The following is a 14,997-nucleotide window of genomic DNA, read 5'->3' as shown; positions in this document are numbered from 1 at the left end:
GATCTACCAGTCAGTTGTCTCTTGTGGGCCTCGCACTAAGTGTAAAACTAAGGGGGACAGGGCTTTTGCATCTGCTGCACCTCGTCTGTGGAATTCTTTACCTAATTATATTAAGGAGTCACCCTCAATTGAACTGTTTAAAATGAGATTGAAGATGGATTTATGTTCTCTCCCTTTCCGTGACCTTCAGTGATACTGATGCTTCCCTCCTCTTAGTCACTTGTTTCAGTTTTACTGCTGTTTGTATTGTATTTTATTGTATTTTATTTTGTATGTTTTAATGTAAAGTACTCTGGCTACAGCATTGCTGATGTTGTTTTAAATGACCTCTATAAATACATTGATATTGACATTATCCGAGTATTTTCAGAATCGTGGGTTTTCAACAACACAGTCTGAAATCCCAGAGCTTGCAAGTAATAAATCGTTTGATAAGGTATGAAACATGCACATTTGTCCGATGCAACAACTGTGTGTTATGTTCATATTTTGGTAGAGAATGTCCAAAGTCAGGTGATAGATGGTATTTAATTTTATAATGGATTCTCTTCAATACCTTTGCACCTGTCCTTTTCAGAATGGCAGCATGGCTAATTTGATATCTTCAGTTTCAGGAAAATCTTTAACTTTCACACAGTGAGTTTTAAGCTCATCTTCTGACTGAGTCATGTAGTTGATGCAGAAATTTAAGAAGTGTCTGGATGAGATATTGGGACAACTTAGTTATTAGCAAAACAAATGAGCCTGATGGACTGAAGTGGCTCCTCTTGTTTATTAAATTTCTTATGTTTTGATCATGAAACAGTATGTTCATGAACAAGAATGCAAAATCATTTGTTTTTTGAAATAACAATGACCATTCATTCTCATTCACAAAAACACATGAAAAGTCTTGTGGCCATAGACAAATAAAGCTCTCATCTTTTAAATTCTTAAGGAAGACAGTTTTTTAAAATGCATTGTTACATTTTTGAAAAATGTTGTACCTTTGGTCTTTAATCCCTCTCTTATGATGTAAGAAGCTAACTTTAAAACTTGTTGGTTAAATGTGTTCCAGAAACAACAGAAATTCAAAGATACAGTACTGTAGCAGATGGACGCTTTGCACGTGCCTTTATTTTTTAGACACCTGTAGTCTAAAAACTACTACATGGATCTACATAATTTTAATGTAACTGTAAAAAAAGGTGCAAGGGGGTGGCTTGGGGACAGAATTTGCATTGCAGGCCTACTATTTTATGATGTCCATGGAATTGACAAAATTCACTATTAAAAGGAGCGGATATAATTTACTATTGCGTTATATAAATGGAATTGTTATGGAACAGGGCTTTATGTTACACTTTTGCTTCTCAGGCACCCTAATGGAGTTGGGCATCTCTCCAATTGTGACCTCTGGATTAATTATGCAGCTGTTAGCTGGAGCTAAAATTATTGAGGTTGGGGATACACCAAAAGACAGAGCACTTTTTAATGGAGCCCAGAAATGTAAGTACATAGTAAACATATTACAGTACTACTTTACCATTATTTAATTCTATTTGTCTTGGTATTACTGCTTTCTATTTTGTAAACCAAACTACAATTGCCAGTTTAATTCAGTTCAATTCAGTTTATTTTTGCATAAGGCTCTTTATTGAAAGTAGGCATGGAGGGCATATGCAGATTTGAAGTACAAAATGGAAACACAAATGTAATTTCCTTGCAGAATATTTATACCTAGAAAGTATAACAAGTTAAATGAATAACAATAGAAAGATTCATATACTTTGCACATGAAATCGTGTTAGCATTTAATAGCAAAAATATGTGTTGATTTTACATTGGAGAAGAAAAGATAAACTTTTTGAGGTTCCATAGATCGCTGATATAAGCAACATAAATGTGTGTCTGACCTAAGCCAACTGACAATATCCAATTTCCCTTGCATCCAGCGGTATACTATGGCTTATATACTAGTCTAACTCTAGCTTAATATGAAAAGCTTTCATAGAATCTCTAATATTGATGGCAATGGGTCTTCACCCATTTGACAGTTCTATTTCATGGATACTTAAGTAGCTTGGCTACAGTGCTAAACAGATGTTTTTGCAATATAAACAGCCTATTTCAGCCACTTCACTTACCTTATTCTGTACTACTAGGGTGTTGTACCGTGTTAGCCATTATGAATGTAGAGAAAAGCCAAGCAAAATGACACCTTTTATTGGCTAACTAGAAAGATTACAATATGCAAGCTTTCGAGGCAACTCAGGCCCCTTCTTCAGGCAAGATCTTGCCTGAAGAAGGGGCCTGAGTTGCCTCGAAAGCTTGCATATTGTAATCTTTCTAGTTAGCCAATAAAAGGTGTCATTTTGCTTGGCTCTTATTCTGTACTAAAGCAATCAACTTTCATTTTAATTCAGAGATTAACGTGGCATCCTCTACCCTAGCAGACTATTAAGTTGGTCAGTAAAACTATTGAAAATATTTACTTTTGTCAGTTAAAGGTTCACGTGAATTAACATATCACAGATTTTTGTTTTTATTGCATTTTGGAAAATATCCCAACCTTTCTGGAATTGGGGTTTGTACTTTTCAGTTGTTTTTTGAATAATCATCGGTCAATCGGTCATATTTTTTTTTTAATATGCTTTATTTTGCATGCATACAATATATATAAAAGAACACTATACAGTCTTATGTCATGCCATACATTTATTTCAATAAGCCTTGCAACATGATGTGACACGACAATATCTGACTTGCATTACATGTTGTATCACAGAGTGGAATACACCAATCAATCACAACATTAAAACCACTGACAGGTGAAGTGAGTAACATTCATTGTCTCATTACTGTACCATCTGTCATGGGGTGGAATATATTTGGCAACAATTGAACAGTCTTTTCTTGAAGGTGCTGTGTTGGAAATAGGAAAAAGGGCAAGCATAGGGATTTGAGTGACTTTTTTGGCCAAATTGTGATGGCTAAATGACTCAGTCAGAGCATCTTCAAAACAGCAGGTCTTGAGGGATGTTCCTGGAATATAGTGGTTAATATCTAATAAAAGTTGTCCAAGGAAGGACAACCATTGAACCATCTTACAGGGTCATCGGTGCCTAAGGCTCATTGATGAATAGGGAGAGGGAATGGTGGCCCGTTTGGTCTGATCCCACTGAAGAGCTACTGTGGCACAAGTTGCTGAAAAACGTAAATCTGGCCGTGTTTGAAAAGTATCAGAAAACACAGTGGATCACAGTATGCTGACCCATGTCCACTGCCGAAAGTGCCTATTTGGATGGAGAGAGGTACAGTAGGTTATTCAAGGCATTATTGATACTTGGGATACTATACTATATACGATACTATAGATACGTGGGAGGCTGGGGGAAGAGTTGGTGAATAGAACCTCGTGTTTTTCCAGGTCTCCAAGATGGAGTCTCTGAGCAGGCTATAGATAAGTGTACAATAAATCCGGGGTCAGCATCCTTTCCCTTCTTACCAGGACACAGCTCTGGTAACCCAAAGAGCACTTTCATGCAGAGTAAGGAGATTAGGAGGCTTAAGGGTTAGAAATAGTCAGCATAGTGCTATGTGGTACAAAAGCCAAATCCCACAACCCCCCAAACACCAACCTTCCCTTTAATGGCCATCCACAACATTTTCTTATCTCCGTTTGTCAGCATTTTAAATCAGTGTTTCGCCAAACAAATCATAGTGTGGTGTCATGAGTGCTCCATGACCTTGTGGATGATTTTTGGTTTTCTTTCAGGTTTTACTCTCTCTAGCTGCTGTTCCCTATCAAACTTTTCAGCATCCAGGAGAACCACGGTGTTTTGAACTGTCAATTGTAAAATGTCTTCAAGGCCCAACCAATTCAGGCAGTTTACTTCTTAGTTTGAGTAGCTAATTGGCAAAACTTGTAATTACATGTAGGACGTATCCCCTCTTTATTCATCTTGATTCTTAAACACTGTCTCTAGTTCTTACAACCATTGATAAACCATGAATTTTACAACACAGCCAAGCTTCTTTTTTAACAAAAAAAGAAAAAAAAAAAAAACTTGTCTAAACAATGGGTGATGCCCCAATTATCTTGCACACTTACGTATACCAATCAATCAACCAGAAGTTGTAGTGTTTCAATGTCATATTATATGAAGTGCTTTATTATGAATTGAAAGTAAACACTGAATGATTTTTTTTTTCTTTTCCTTTAGTATTTGGAATGATTATAACTATTGGTCAAGCCATTGTCTATGTGATGACAGGAATGTATGGAGATCCAGCAGAAATGGGCGCTGGTATTTGTCTATTAATTATTATTCAGGTGAGAAAACACAATATCATTGCATAATATACTCTTAAGTATAATCACACCCCCCACATACCCATTTTTAATGCAAAAATTGTAGTTTCTGTAGTTCCCAGTGGTGCTGTGTAATATTTCTTGTGTGCTCTTAGGAGTTTGTTTGTTTTTAATGTGATTAAGTATATTCTGTTATAGCTCTTTGTTGCTGGCCTGATTGTTTTACTTTTGGATGAGTTACTTCAAAAAGGCTATGGTCTTGGATCTGGAATATCATTGTTTATTGCTACCAACATCTGTGAAACAATTGTGTGGAAAGCCTTCAGTCCAACCACAATCAACACTGGCAGAGGTGACTGCATAACTGTTAATATATGCCTGCATGTACAGTTTGCATGTGCATTATGGATTTTGTTTTAACAGAACAACTTTTGTCTGCATTTCACTTAAGAAAAGTGTTTAATTGATAAATTTTCCAAAATTTCTGTTTAACAATAATTGGTACTGTTCAGTTTAAAGCAGATTGTCTCTTCTTTTAGGAATGTTTATAATTAATAGTGGATGAGAAGTTTCCATCTGAATAATGCATTATAACTCATATTATAGCTTTGAAAAATAACTTGTGTGATTAGAAATTATAACATGCTATCTAGAGATACTAAGATGTAAAAACTCTTAATTTTGGTAGGTTCAGCTAATGAATTATACAACTGCTTGCATAACTACAACTTTGTCTTTTAACTAGAAAATATTTGTTTGTTGGTACATGCAGTGTGTGTATAATATTATTAAACTATAAATACAGTATGTTTTCTGTCTTTTTTCCTCTTTCAAGGAACTGAATTTGAGGGTGCAGTGATTGCTCTCTTTCATTTGCTGGCTACTAGGTCTGATAAAGTTCGTGCTCTCCGTGAAGCTTTTTACCGTCAGAATTTGCCTAATCTCATGAACCTTATTGCTACAATCTTTGTATTTGCTGTTGTCATTTATTTTCAGGTACAGTTATGTTGATTATTTTACATTAAGATTATATGAAGAAATTCTTTTTATTGAAAACAATTTGTAAAAAATTGTCGGTTTAAAGCATTCTTAATAAGTCAGCCTAGTCCATTTCAGAGTTATGTAGTGCCAGAGCCTATCAAGGTAGGTTTAACTGTAAAGCAGGTCAACCCTGAACAGGATGCCAGTCCAAAGCAGTGCACATTCACACACATAGTCAATATGGAAGTACCAGTTAGCCTAACCTCTGTCTTTGTGAGATGTGGCAGTAAAACCCACACAGCCATGGGAATAGAATGCACACCCCACACAGACAATGTCCTGGTGCAGAATGTGGACCCAGAGCACAAGATTCATCAGGTAGACTTTCCTAAGAATTGTGCTACTGCCACCCGGACACCATGTAAATTGTAAATATTTTTATTGATGAGCATGCTTTATGAATACTTTATTTGGTTATCACTAACGTTTTCAGATATTTAATCCTAAAAGTTTTAACTTGTTTTTCATTGAATTGCAAACTAATTTTTTTGCCTTAAACTTTTTACTTTCAGGGATTCCGTGTAGATCTGCCAATCAAATCTGCCCGCTACCGTGGCCAGTACAGTAGCTATCCTATCAAGCTTTTTTATACCTCAAACATTCCCATTATTCTTCAGTCAGCATTGGTTTCAAATCTATATGTGATTTCTCAGATGCTTTCTGTTCGCTTCAGTGGAAACTTTCTTGTCAATTTGCTTGGACAGTGGGCGGTAAGTATCTCTCTCTCTCTCTCTCTCTCTCTCTCTCTCTCTCTCTCTCTCTCTCTCTCTCTCTCTCTCTCTCTCTCTCTCTCTCTCTCTCTCTCTCTCTCTCTCTCTCTCTCTCTCTCTCTCTCTCTCTCTCTCTCTCTCTCTCTCTCTCTCTATATATATATATATATATATATATATATATATATATATATATATATATATATATATATATATATATAAAAATCCCTATGTGCGTCCAGGTGTCCGTGTGTGGGTGTCTTCTGATGAAGTGCGATGCGTGATATTACTGTCAGAGAAAGTTAGAGGCGTTTTACGGAAATACAAACCAGTATTACTGCGAGAGGAAATTAAAGGTACACAATACAGTGATAATAATAAATAATAATTCATTACATTTATATAGCGCTTTTCTGATGCATATTACAGCCACATACAAGCCAGTATTACTGTCAGAGGAGATTAAAGGCATATTACCGACGCGCACGCCTGTATTACCTCCAGAGAAAATTAAAAGTATATTACGGACGTACAAGTCGGAGGACGTACAAGACGGTATCCTTCAATAAGGGCGCGCACAAAAAGGCGAGCCTCAAAAGGGCGACCTCAATTGGGCGCAGCGAATAAAGGTGCGTGTAAATAAAGATCAGCACCTTTGTTGCTCTTCACATATTCCAGAGCCATTTGAACTAAATTATCTACGAACGCCTTTATTCGCCGCGCTCAATTGAGGTTGCCCTTTTGAAGCTCGCCTTTTTGTGCGCGCCCCTTATTGAATAGAGCCGTACAAGACAGTATTACTGTCATAGAAAATTAAAGACATACAATACACGGCGGCAGCCCACGAAGAACGGTCAGCTCAGCAAGTAAACATCAACAAAAGAAAGGCTGAAAGAAAGAAAAATACGACCAACAAAAAGAATGAGATCAAAGTCCCTTGCCATTTAATATAGACTGTTCCTACTAATGTTTATGCACTACTGTTCTAGCGCCTGTTATTGTAACAGGCTAAATGACTAGTTGTTTATATATCATACCAGAGAAGCACCTTTCTGGTGAATTTACAAGTTTTTAATTTCACAGCATTTCGATTGTTATTCCATTTTTACATTTATATATCCTAGCATGGTGTTTGGTAAATCAAAACCTTACAATTTACCTATATAATTAATGTCTTAAGCAAATAATTCTAAAAACGTGTACAGTGTATGAAAGCATATGACTGAAATACCATTCATCTCTTTAATATTCTTGTTTGCAATATGTTTAGGATGTAAGTGGAGGTGGTCCAGCGCGATCCTATCCAGTTGGTGGCCTCTGTTACTATCTGTCTCCGCCTGAATCAATTGGTGCAATTTTTGAAGATCCTATACATGTTATTGTTTATATTATTTTCATGTTGGGTTCATGTGCCTTCTTCTCCAAAACATGGATTGATGTTTCTGGTTCATCTGCAAAGGATGTGAGTAACTCTTGCTTTTTTTTTTTTTTTTTTTTTTTTTTTTTGATTTTCCAACTTCTAAATAATAATAATCATTACTAATAATAATAATAATAATTAAATACTGATACTGTATAATTTACAACATGGAAAACACAAATCACAAATTTTGTATGGAATGAATCTAGTTACTAAGAAAATATGCTTTGCTAGAATATATATCAAGCCATTGTCTTGTTTTGCTTTACAGCAATTTCTTATATTTTTGACAGTTATTTTAAGGCCATAATTCACTATAAACTGGAGAGTGTGAGCAAACTAATGACTTGCTTTCTACTCGGTAAGGTGTATGGTATGTTATATTTCATATCATACACATCCTTAGACAGTCCAGTAAGGACAGGAATTCATTTCTCAGTTTACATGTAGAAGTGTTAGTATGGATGATCAATTCGCCGAGAAGAATGACTCTCTGGGAGATCAGATAAGAAAGACCCATTGTATTTTGGGGGATGATGGACAACAATAAGTTAGATAGGACCAATTTTCATTATTAGTTTAAGAGCCAAACACTTCAAAGAAAATGGAAAGTCAGCTGGATTCTTTTGATGTTTAACTCCTATCTAGCAATTACTGCAACCTTGTCTTGAGCTACAAGCCTACGTAAGAGAGTAAAGTTGTTTGGTTTTTGCCAAGTTTCTGTTACGCATATCACATCAAGGTTGGAATCTATAATGAATTCTGATAGCAGCAATGTTTTGCCAGAGATCTTGGGTTAAACAATGTAATATTAACTGATTAGTTGTGTACTAATCCATAGCCTGCGGTTATTTTAGCAAATTGAAAATTTGGCACACTGACACTCCTAATTCCAAAGCCATGAGTAGGATGGCATATTCCTGAGCAAATGCTGCCACTGAACTTTTCATTCACAGCCAGGTGGTGACAAGGACCTGACCCGTGACATAATATTTTTGGTGCCACACAATGCCAGTGTCTTTTAAGATATTCCAATCTGACCACTTTCTCTGAACAAACGGTTTAATATGGAAGAGTTTGTCACAAGAGTATTTCAGCATAATATAGAGCAATACTTACCTGATAGTAGCAGAGATGCGGAGAATGTAAGACTGGGCAGAGTGGGGTGGCACAGATGAGCAATGATAGTAAAGCAGCAAAAAATCCTGAAGCAGCAGAGTAGGATATATTACAAGATGCACATGAAAGATAAGTACCAGAATCCGGAGGTTCCAACATACAACCACATACATATAATCCTGGGCATTACAGGTGTGATTGTCCCAAAGCCACAAGCCAGGTGGCTGCAAACATCAGATCACTTCTCAGTCATTCCCAGTTGAGGCACGTACAGAAGGAATGGATAGCAATCCACAATATCTGTTATAATCAAGGAGACGGAACCTCCCTAGCTACTAGATCTCTAAGGTTCAGAGAACAAATGTTCATAGATTAGGCATCAGACAGGAATGGGCAATCAAAAGAAAGTCTCATCCAGTGAACCATAGAATGGTTTCACAGCCTCGGGACAATGGAATCTATCAAGGCAAAGTCCATAAAAATAAATTCAAAATCAATACTATTCAAGTCTATTCCATCCATGAACTATACATCTCTCTATTATAAAAGAAAATCCTGTGGGATAGAATGTTTAGGAGATGATACGTGATCATCACGGAAGACAAATAAAAGACCCGTGAGACGAAAGAGAATGGCCACAGAGCATCTCACGGGGATATAGAATATGAGATTCTTGCAAGACACAACACGACGTGACAACAGCTGCTCCCAAACCCCCTCACAACGGGAGCAGTGTTATACATCCTGCAAGAAAGAGATTTAACCACACCTGGGGCCAGAAATAAAGGACAATTATTGTTTTTACAACATCACGCGAGGTTGTGAGGCAGTGAGCCATCATTTAAAACAAGTCCACAGACATCTAACCAAGCAGTTGTTGGATTGCTTTGGCAGATTCGCATCATGTGCTCCCAGCTCTTACAACAACGACATGCGACAAGCAGAACAGGCAGCTTACCAGCAGTAGAAAGACAGCTGATGATCCGACGCTTAGCGTGCGTTCAGCCGACCGCCCCATCCCCCAAACTCAAGGAGCTTTATAAGTCTTGTAACCATGCACATGGCTGGAAAAAAAGGACAAGTATTGTTTTTACAAAAGTTTAACGTAAAAGTGAAAATAATGCATATGTAACAATTCCCATGAAAATAACAATCTCTTTAAATTGTAAATCCGTAGCACGCACAGATCATGTGCTCTCAGCACATATAAAGTGTATAAGGACAATACGTTCTAGATGAAACAACACAAAGAAGAGCAGCGAGGAGAAAAATTTTAACAGGCAACAAGAAAGGTGATGTATATATTCCGCAAATAACATTAGACACCAAAGGAGATCATGATATGCCATTCGTATTAAAATGTTTACAGTTTACTGTGAGAATAGCTTTTGCTATGACAATTAACAAATCACAGGGACAACCATTAGAAAAAGTTGGATTATTTATTAGAGAAACAGAAACAATATTCACTCACAGGCGATTATACGTTGCATTGTTACAATGTGTCTCCAAAAACAGATTCAAAAATCTATGCGATCTTGAAGAAAAGGTAATTCCAAATATTGTTTTTAATAAACCTTTAAAACAAAAGTGCAGCTAGTGAAATTGAAACAATTCCAAAGAAAAAAAAGCTCTTAATATTATATATCCGATTAACCAAACGGCGGCACAGTGGCGCAGTGAGTAACGCTGCTGCCTCACAGTTAGGAGACCTGGGTTCGCTTCCCAGGTCCTCCCTGCGTGGAGTTTGCATTTTCTCCCCATGTCTGCGTGGCTTTCTTCTGGGTGCGTCTTCCCACAGTCCAAAGACATGCAGGTTGGGTGGATTGGTGATTCTAAATTGTGCTTGGTGTGTGTGTGTGTGCGCACGCCCTGTGGTGGGCTGGCGCCCTGCCTGGGGTTTGTTTCCTGCCTTGTGCCCTGTGTTGGCTGGGATTGGCTCCAGCAGACCCCTGTGACCCTGTAGTTAGGATATAGTAGGTTGGATAATGGATGGATGGATTAACCAAACACAGGGGTTGGCGAGCAAAGCAAGCAGGGGGCGGAGCCCCCTAGTATAATAAAAGAAAATGAAAGAAGTGCAAAAAGTGCAAGGTTAATGCTAATTTTAACGATGAGTGTTGTTAACAGGGAGGAGTGGCAACAAAATGCTCACCCCATCATCCCCATATCTGTTGCTTTTATTTTCCACAAAATAAATTTTATAGATGCAACTGTGATCTCATTGTTTTCTCTCCTGGCTGAAATAAAAGAAAGAAAAGCCAAGGAAAACCAACAAAAATAACTGATTTTAAGCTACAGTATGTAAGAACAAACAACATAACACGCCCCCACTGGCGCCAACCCATCCCACCCCATGTGAATCTGCTATTTAAACAAAACACAAAAAAGGATGAAAAGAGTGAGCGAATAAATAGACACACACACACCATGCATGAGCACAGGCCAATCTAAACAAAATTTTAAAAAAGAGGAAAGCTGCTCACAAGAAAAACTACATCACGGAGCGAACCCCAACCAGCTCTTTAGTAAGTGAATAGCATGATGCCAGTTGCGGATAGTAAAGCTAGAAGAGTTGTTGAGATGCAGAAAGTTCAAGGAGGACAAGATCGTAAAAGGAAGACTTCCAGGTAGTAGGAGAAACAAGGGCAGGAGATTTCCAGTGAGATGCTAAAAGCAATTTAGCTGCAATGGTTACTAACAGGCTTTTCTGAAAGTGAGAATGAGAGTGAGGGAAGAGATGAAAAATCTAGAAGGAGGAGAACTTGAGAGGACAAAGGAATGGGGAAAGTAAAATTTGTAGATAGGGATTCTGGTACAAAACGCCAGAGAGTCATAACCGGAGGGCATTCACAGAACATTGGATTAAAGTGCCAGGGACTTTAAGAGGACAAAGGTGACATAGGGGATCTAATTCTGTTCCCATTAAATGGCATCTCCAAGGGAGTAGGGTATAGTTTGTGAACAAATTTAAATTGTTTGTGCTGGTGATTACAATTTTCAGAACAGTTTTTAATACTTTGAAAGATAGTTTTCCAGCACAACACAGAGGATGGGGAAAGGTCTGTTAACCAGTTAGACATAATTGGGAGAGCTTTGAGGGAAGCTTTAAGGAAAAGAGAATAGAGACCAGATACTGGTTTGGAATTATAAGAAAGGGATGAAGTAAATGAGTACAAGGGATGCACTGAAAGAGAGGGGGACTCCACATGTCCTGAGCACAGACCTCAGCTGCAAATTGAACAAAATAGGAGGTGGAAGGGATAGGATGCCTGGATCAAAGAGAAAGGAATGTGTCCAGCCCTAACTCATTAAATTTATCTCCTAGCACTGATATACCAGACTGATACCAAGGGAAAGAAGAAATTGGACAGCCTCCGATATTTAGGGCAGAATTATGAAATAAAGGAATTTGGAGGTCCATCTTGGCAGCGGACCCATCACTTTTTCAACCTTTCTCCATGTTTGAAATGCATAAGAGACAATGGGGCCAACAGTAGGAGAAAGGGACTTTATTAGAAATGGAAATTAAGTTGTGCAATGAGGGGACATATATTTTGTCTCTATGGGCAACCATGAAGGAGGATACTGAGGAGAGCAGACCCAGCTCCAGACTGGCCTTAGAGTAAAAGCAAGATGGTACAGCTCAAAATCAGGGAGGGAGACACCACCATCTGACCTGTCATGGATCAAAGTGGAGTCTTTAATAGATGGTCTTTTGTGATTCCAAAAGAATGAAGACCCCAGTGACTTAAGCATAGAGGATAGAGCTAACAACATTAATTCTGGGGAGCAAATTCATTTTAATAATTGCCTGTTTAGATTGGAATGAGAGAGTAAGGTGGGACCAAGAAGAAATGGATTCTTTGACACCTTCAGAACACCCTTCAGAGTTGTTGGCTGCATTCTCCTGGACCCCAGCATAGATGTCCAATCCCAGGTATCTGAATGACATTGTCTGAGGAATGAAAGTAGGAAATGTAGAGAGATGACTGGAAGAATTTAGTGGGAAAAGAACAGATTTAGACCATTTAATCTTATAACCAGACAAGGTTTGATAGACATTAAAAAGATCAAAGACATGGGGAAGATCAGCAGAGGCATTACAAAGGTAGAGAAGAACATTGTCTGCATATAATGAAACTTTTTGGGGTATATTTTTAATCAAAAATGGACTGATATTGTCTGAGTTGCACAGAGCAACTGCCAAAGGCTCTAATGAAAGAATAAAAACTGGGGAAAGAGGACAGCCCTGTCTGGCTCCTTGAAATACATGAAAAGGGGGGGGGGGGTGTTGTTATTAGTAAGAAGGATAGAAGATTGGGATGAATAAAGGGTCTGAAGTATGTTAATAAAGATTCTGCCAAGGACCTCCCATAAAATGGCCCAGTTTATCCTGTCAAATGCCTTCTCTGCATCTAGCGAAAAAATAGCAGAAGGAGAGGAAAGAGTAGGGGCATGATGCAAAACATGAAGCAAGTGCCAAACATTGTCAGCCACATGGCGGGACTTAATGAAGCCAGTTTGATCAGGATGAATCAGTTTAGGAATCACCGCCTGCAGTCGACATGCAAGTACCTTTGCCAGCAGCTTGACATCGGAATTCATCAATGATCGTGGCCAATAGCTAGAGCAATTGGTGGGATCCTTACTCTGTTTAAGCAATAGGATAATCAGAGCCGATATAAGTAAAGGCTTAAAGTGAGATGATGAAAGAGCAGAGTTAAGCATCTCGAAGAGTTGGACTGAGAGCTGCTTCAAAAAGCTCACAAGATCTCAGGGGGCAACCCATCAGGCCCGGAAGATTTCCCAGAACTTACAGAGGTCAAGGGCTTCTTTTAGTTCATTAAGTGATAGGGGGGCTATCTGAAAACTTAGAGAGGGGTAGGGATTTTAGAAATTAATCCACATCAGGGCTTAATTTCACCAGGGTTTGTTGTGAGACCACCCTCCTTGATTTTTATGGCTGAAATAGTAAAGGAGTCACATTTGCGAAGCCTTAGAGCCAGAATTTTACTAGGTCTGGACCCAGAAACATAATAGTGTGTTCTGGTGCAGTGAAACAGAAATTGCACAATGCAACAGCAAAGCGTTCAGTTCTGCCCTAGTACTAGCAATGAGAGTTCCATGGTCTTTGTCCACCACACGGGGGCGAGAGCTCTCTGAAAGCGAGAGACAGTTTTCCATATCGGACATCTTTTGGCGAAATTTGTGGGCCAAACCACTGGCAAAAGCAGTAGCCGCATCATAAAGGAAACCTTTAAAAGACATTCAGCAAAAGGCAGGGTCTTGAGTTGACCCAGCATTAATAGAAATAAATTCTTCAAGCTTAGGAGCAAATAAGCAAAAAATTTAGGGTTCTGAAGTGGTGATGAATTAAATTTTCATTGTTGTGTCCAGGAGACCAGAGAGGGCAAAAACAAGTGTAACACCACACACTTACGATCAGAGATGCTGGAGGAGACAAGACTAGCATTAGTAGCAGCAGAGGCTAGAGAGTGAGAAACAAAAATCTAAATCTATGTGGGACTGGGACTTGAAGTGGTGAGAGAAAAGGAGTACTCCGTTACAGAGGGGTTAAATAAACAATATGAGTCAATCAGATTAAGATCGGCAACAGATTTATACAATACTGAAAGAATTGCCAAAACGAAACATGCACATCCCCACAGGAGCGTGTATCCTCCATTCACCAGTGCACTCAGAAAGCATGTCTTGGCAAAACCAAAAAAACAACATAAAACCTGTAACCCCATGCACCGAATTATCCACTGCCTCAGACATTTAGAAAGCCGGTCGTAAAACTTTAAACCAGGCATGGCGGATACCAAAGCACTCACAACCCCCCACCTCCGACACTGCGTGAAATGGAACGCCTACACTAATGCATCTGTGACATGTAATACCCAGATCCTGATGGACAGTCCAGATTAAAACGTAATAAACAACAGTTAACAGAAATTAAATTTAAGGTCATCAGAACAATGAGGAAATAATTAGTCCTGATAAAAATTCTTAGAACAAATAAATGTCAATTAACAGCAAAACCTTATCTAGGCAAACTTCACACTTGGTGTCGGTCGGAAAAGTCATGTCGACAGCCCAGTGGAGAAATAAAGTGTGCAGACCTCCATCAAAGCATTACAAAAGAAAGGTGCCAAGAGATTCGAAGTCATCTGAAGGTTTGCACACCTCGGCTGGAATATTGTAAAACCTATATTGACCTCCAAAAGATAGTTTGAACTAAAGCTTATACGGTATTTTTATATTATATATATATATATAAAATATAATATAATATACCAGATACAGCGCACTGCACGATAACGTGCAGTGAATACACTTGACTTGAGCATTCCTAGTTTTCATACTCTTTCTCTGTACGTTTAGCATTTGTTTGCCCAGAGGTTGAT

General features: G+C 38.3%; 1 protein-coding gene across 1 annotated transcript in view; it reads left to right on the top strand.

Annotated features, from left to right (window-relative positions):
- The window catches only part of LOC114660831 (protein transport protein Sec61 subunit alpha), a 54,957-nt gene that overhangs the window by 34,940 nt on the left and 5,020 nt on the right, over window positions 1–14,997 (top strand). The window contains exons 5-10 of the mRNA XM_028813763.2: window positions 1,357–1,488; window positions 4,206–4,315; window positions 4,493–4,646; window positions 5,130–5,290; window positions 5,848–6,045; window positions 7,316–7,507. Of these exons, the coding sequence (XP_028669596.1) occupies window positions 1,357–1,488; window positions 4,206–4,315; window positions 4,493–4,646; window positions 5,130–5,290; window positions 5,848–6,045; window positions 7,316–7,507 (947 nt within the window). The remainder of the gene's footprint in view (window positions 1–1,356; window positions 1,489–4,205; window positions 4,316–4,492; window positions 4,647–5,129; window positions 5,291–5,847; window positions 6,046–7,315; window positions 7,508–14,997) is intronic.

The sequence above is a fragment of the Erpetoichthys calabaricus genome, chromosome 1 (genome assembly GCF_900747795.2).
Source record: "Erpetoichthys calabaricus chromosome 1, fErpCal1.3, whole genome shotgun sequence".
Classification (NCBI taxonomy): domain Eukaryota; kingdom Metazoa; phylum Chordata; class Cladistia; order Polypteriformes; family Polypteridae; genus Erpetoichthys; species Erpetoichthys calabaricus.
Note: the sequence above shows the minus strand (reverse complement) of the source record. Positions and strands in the feature narration are given on the sequence as shown.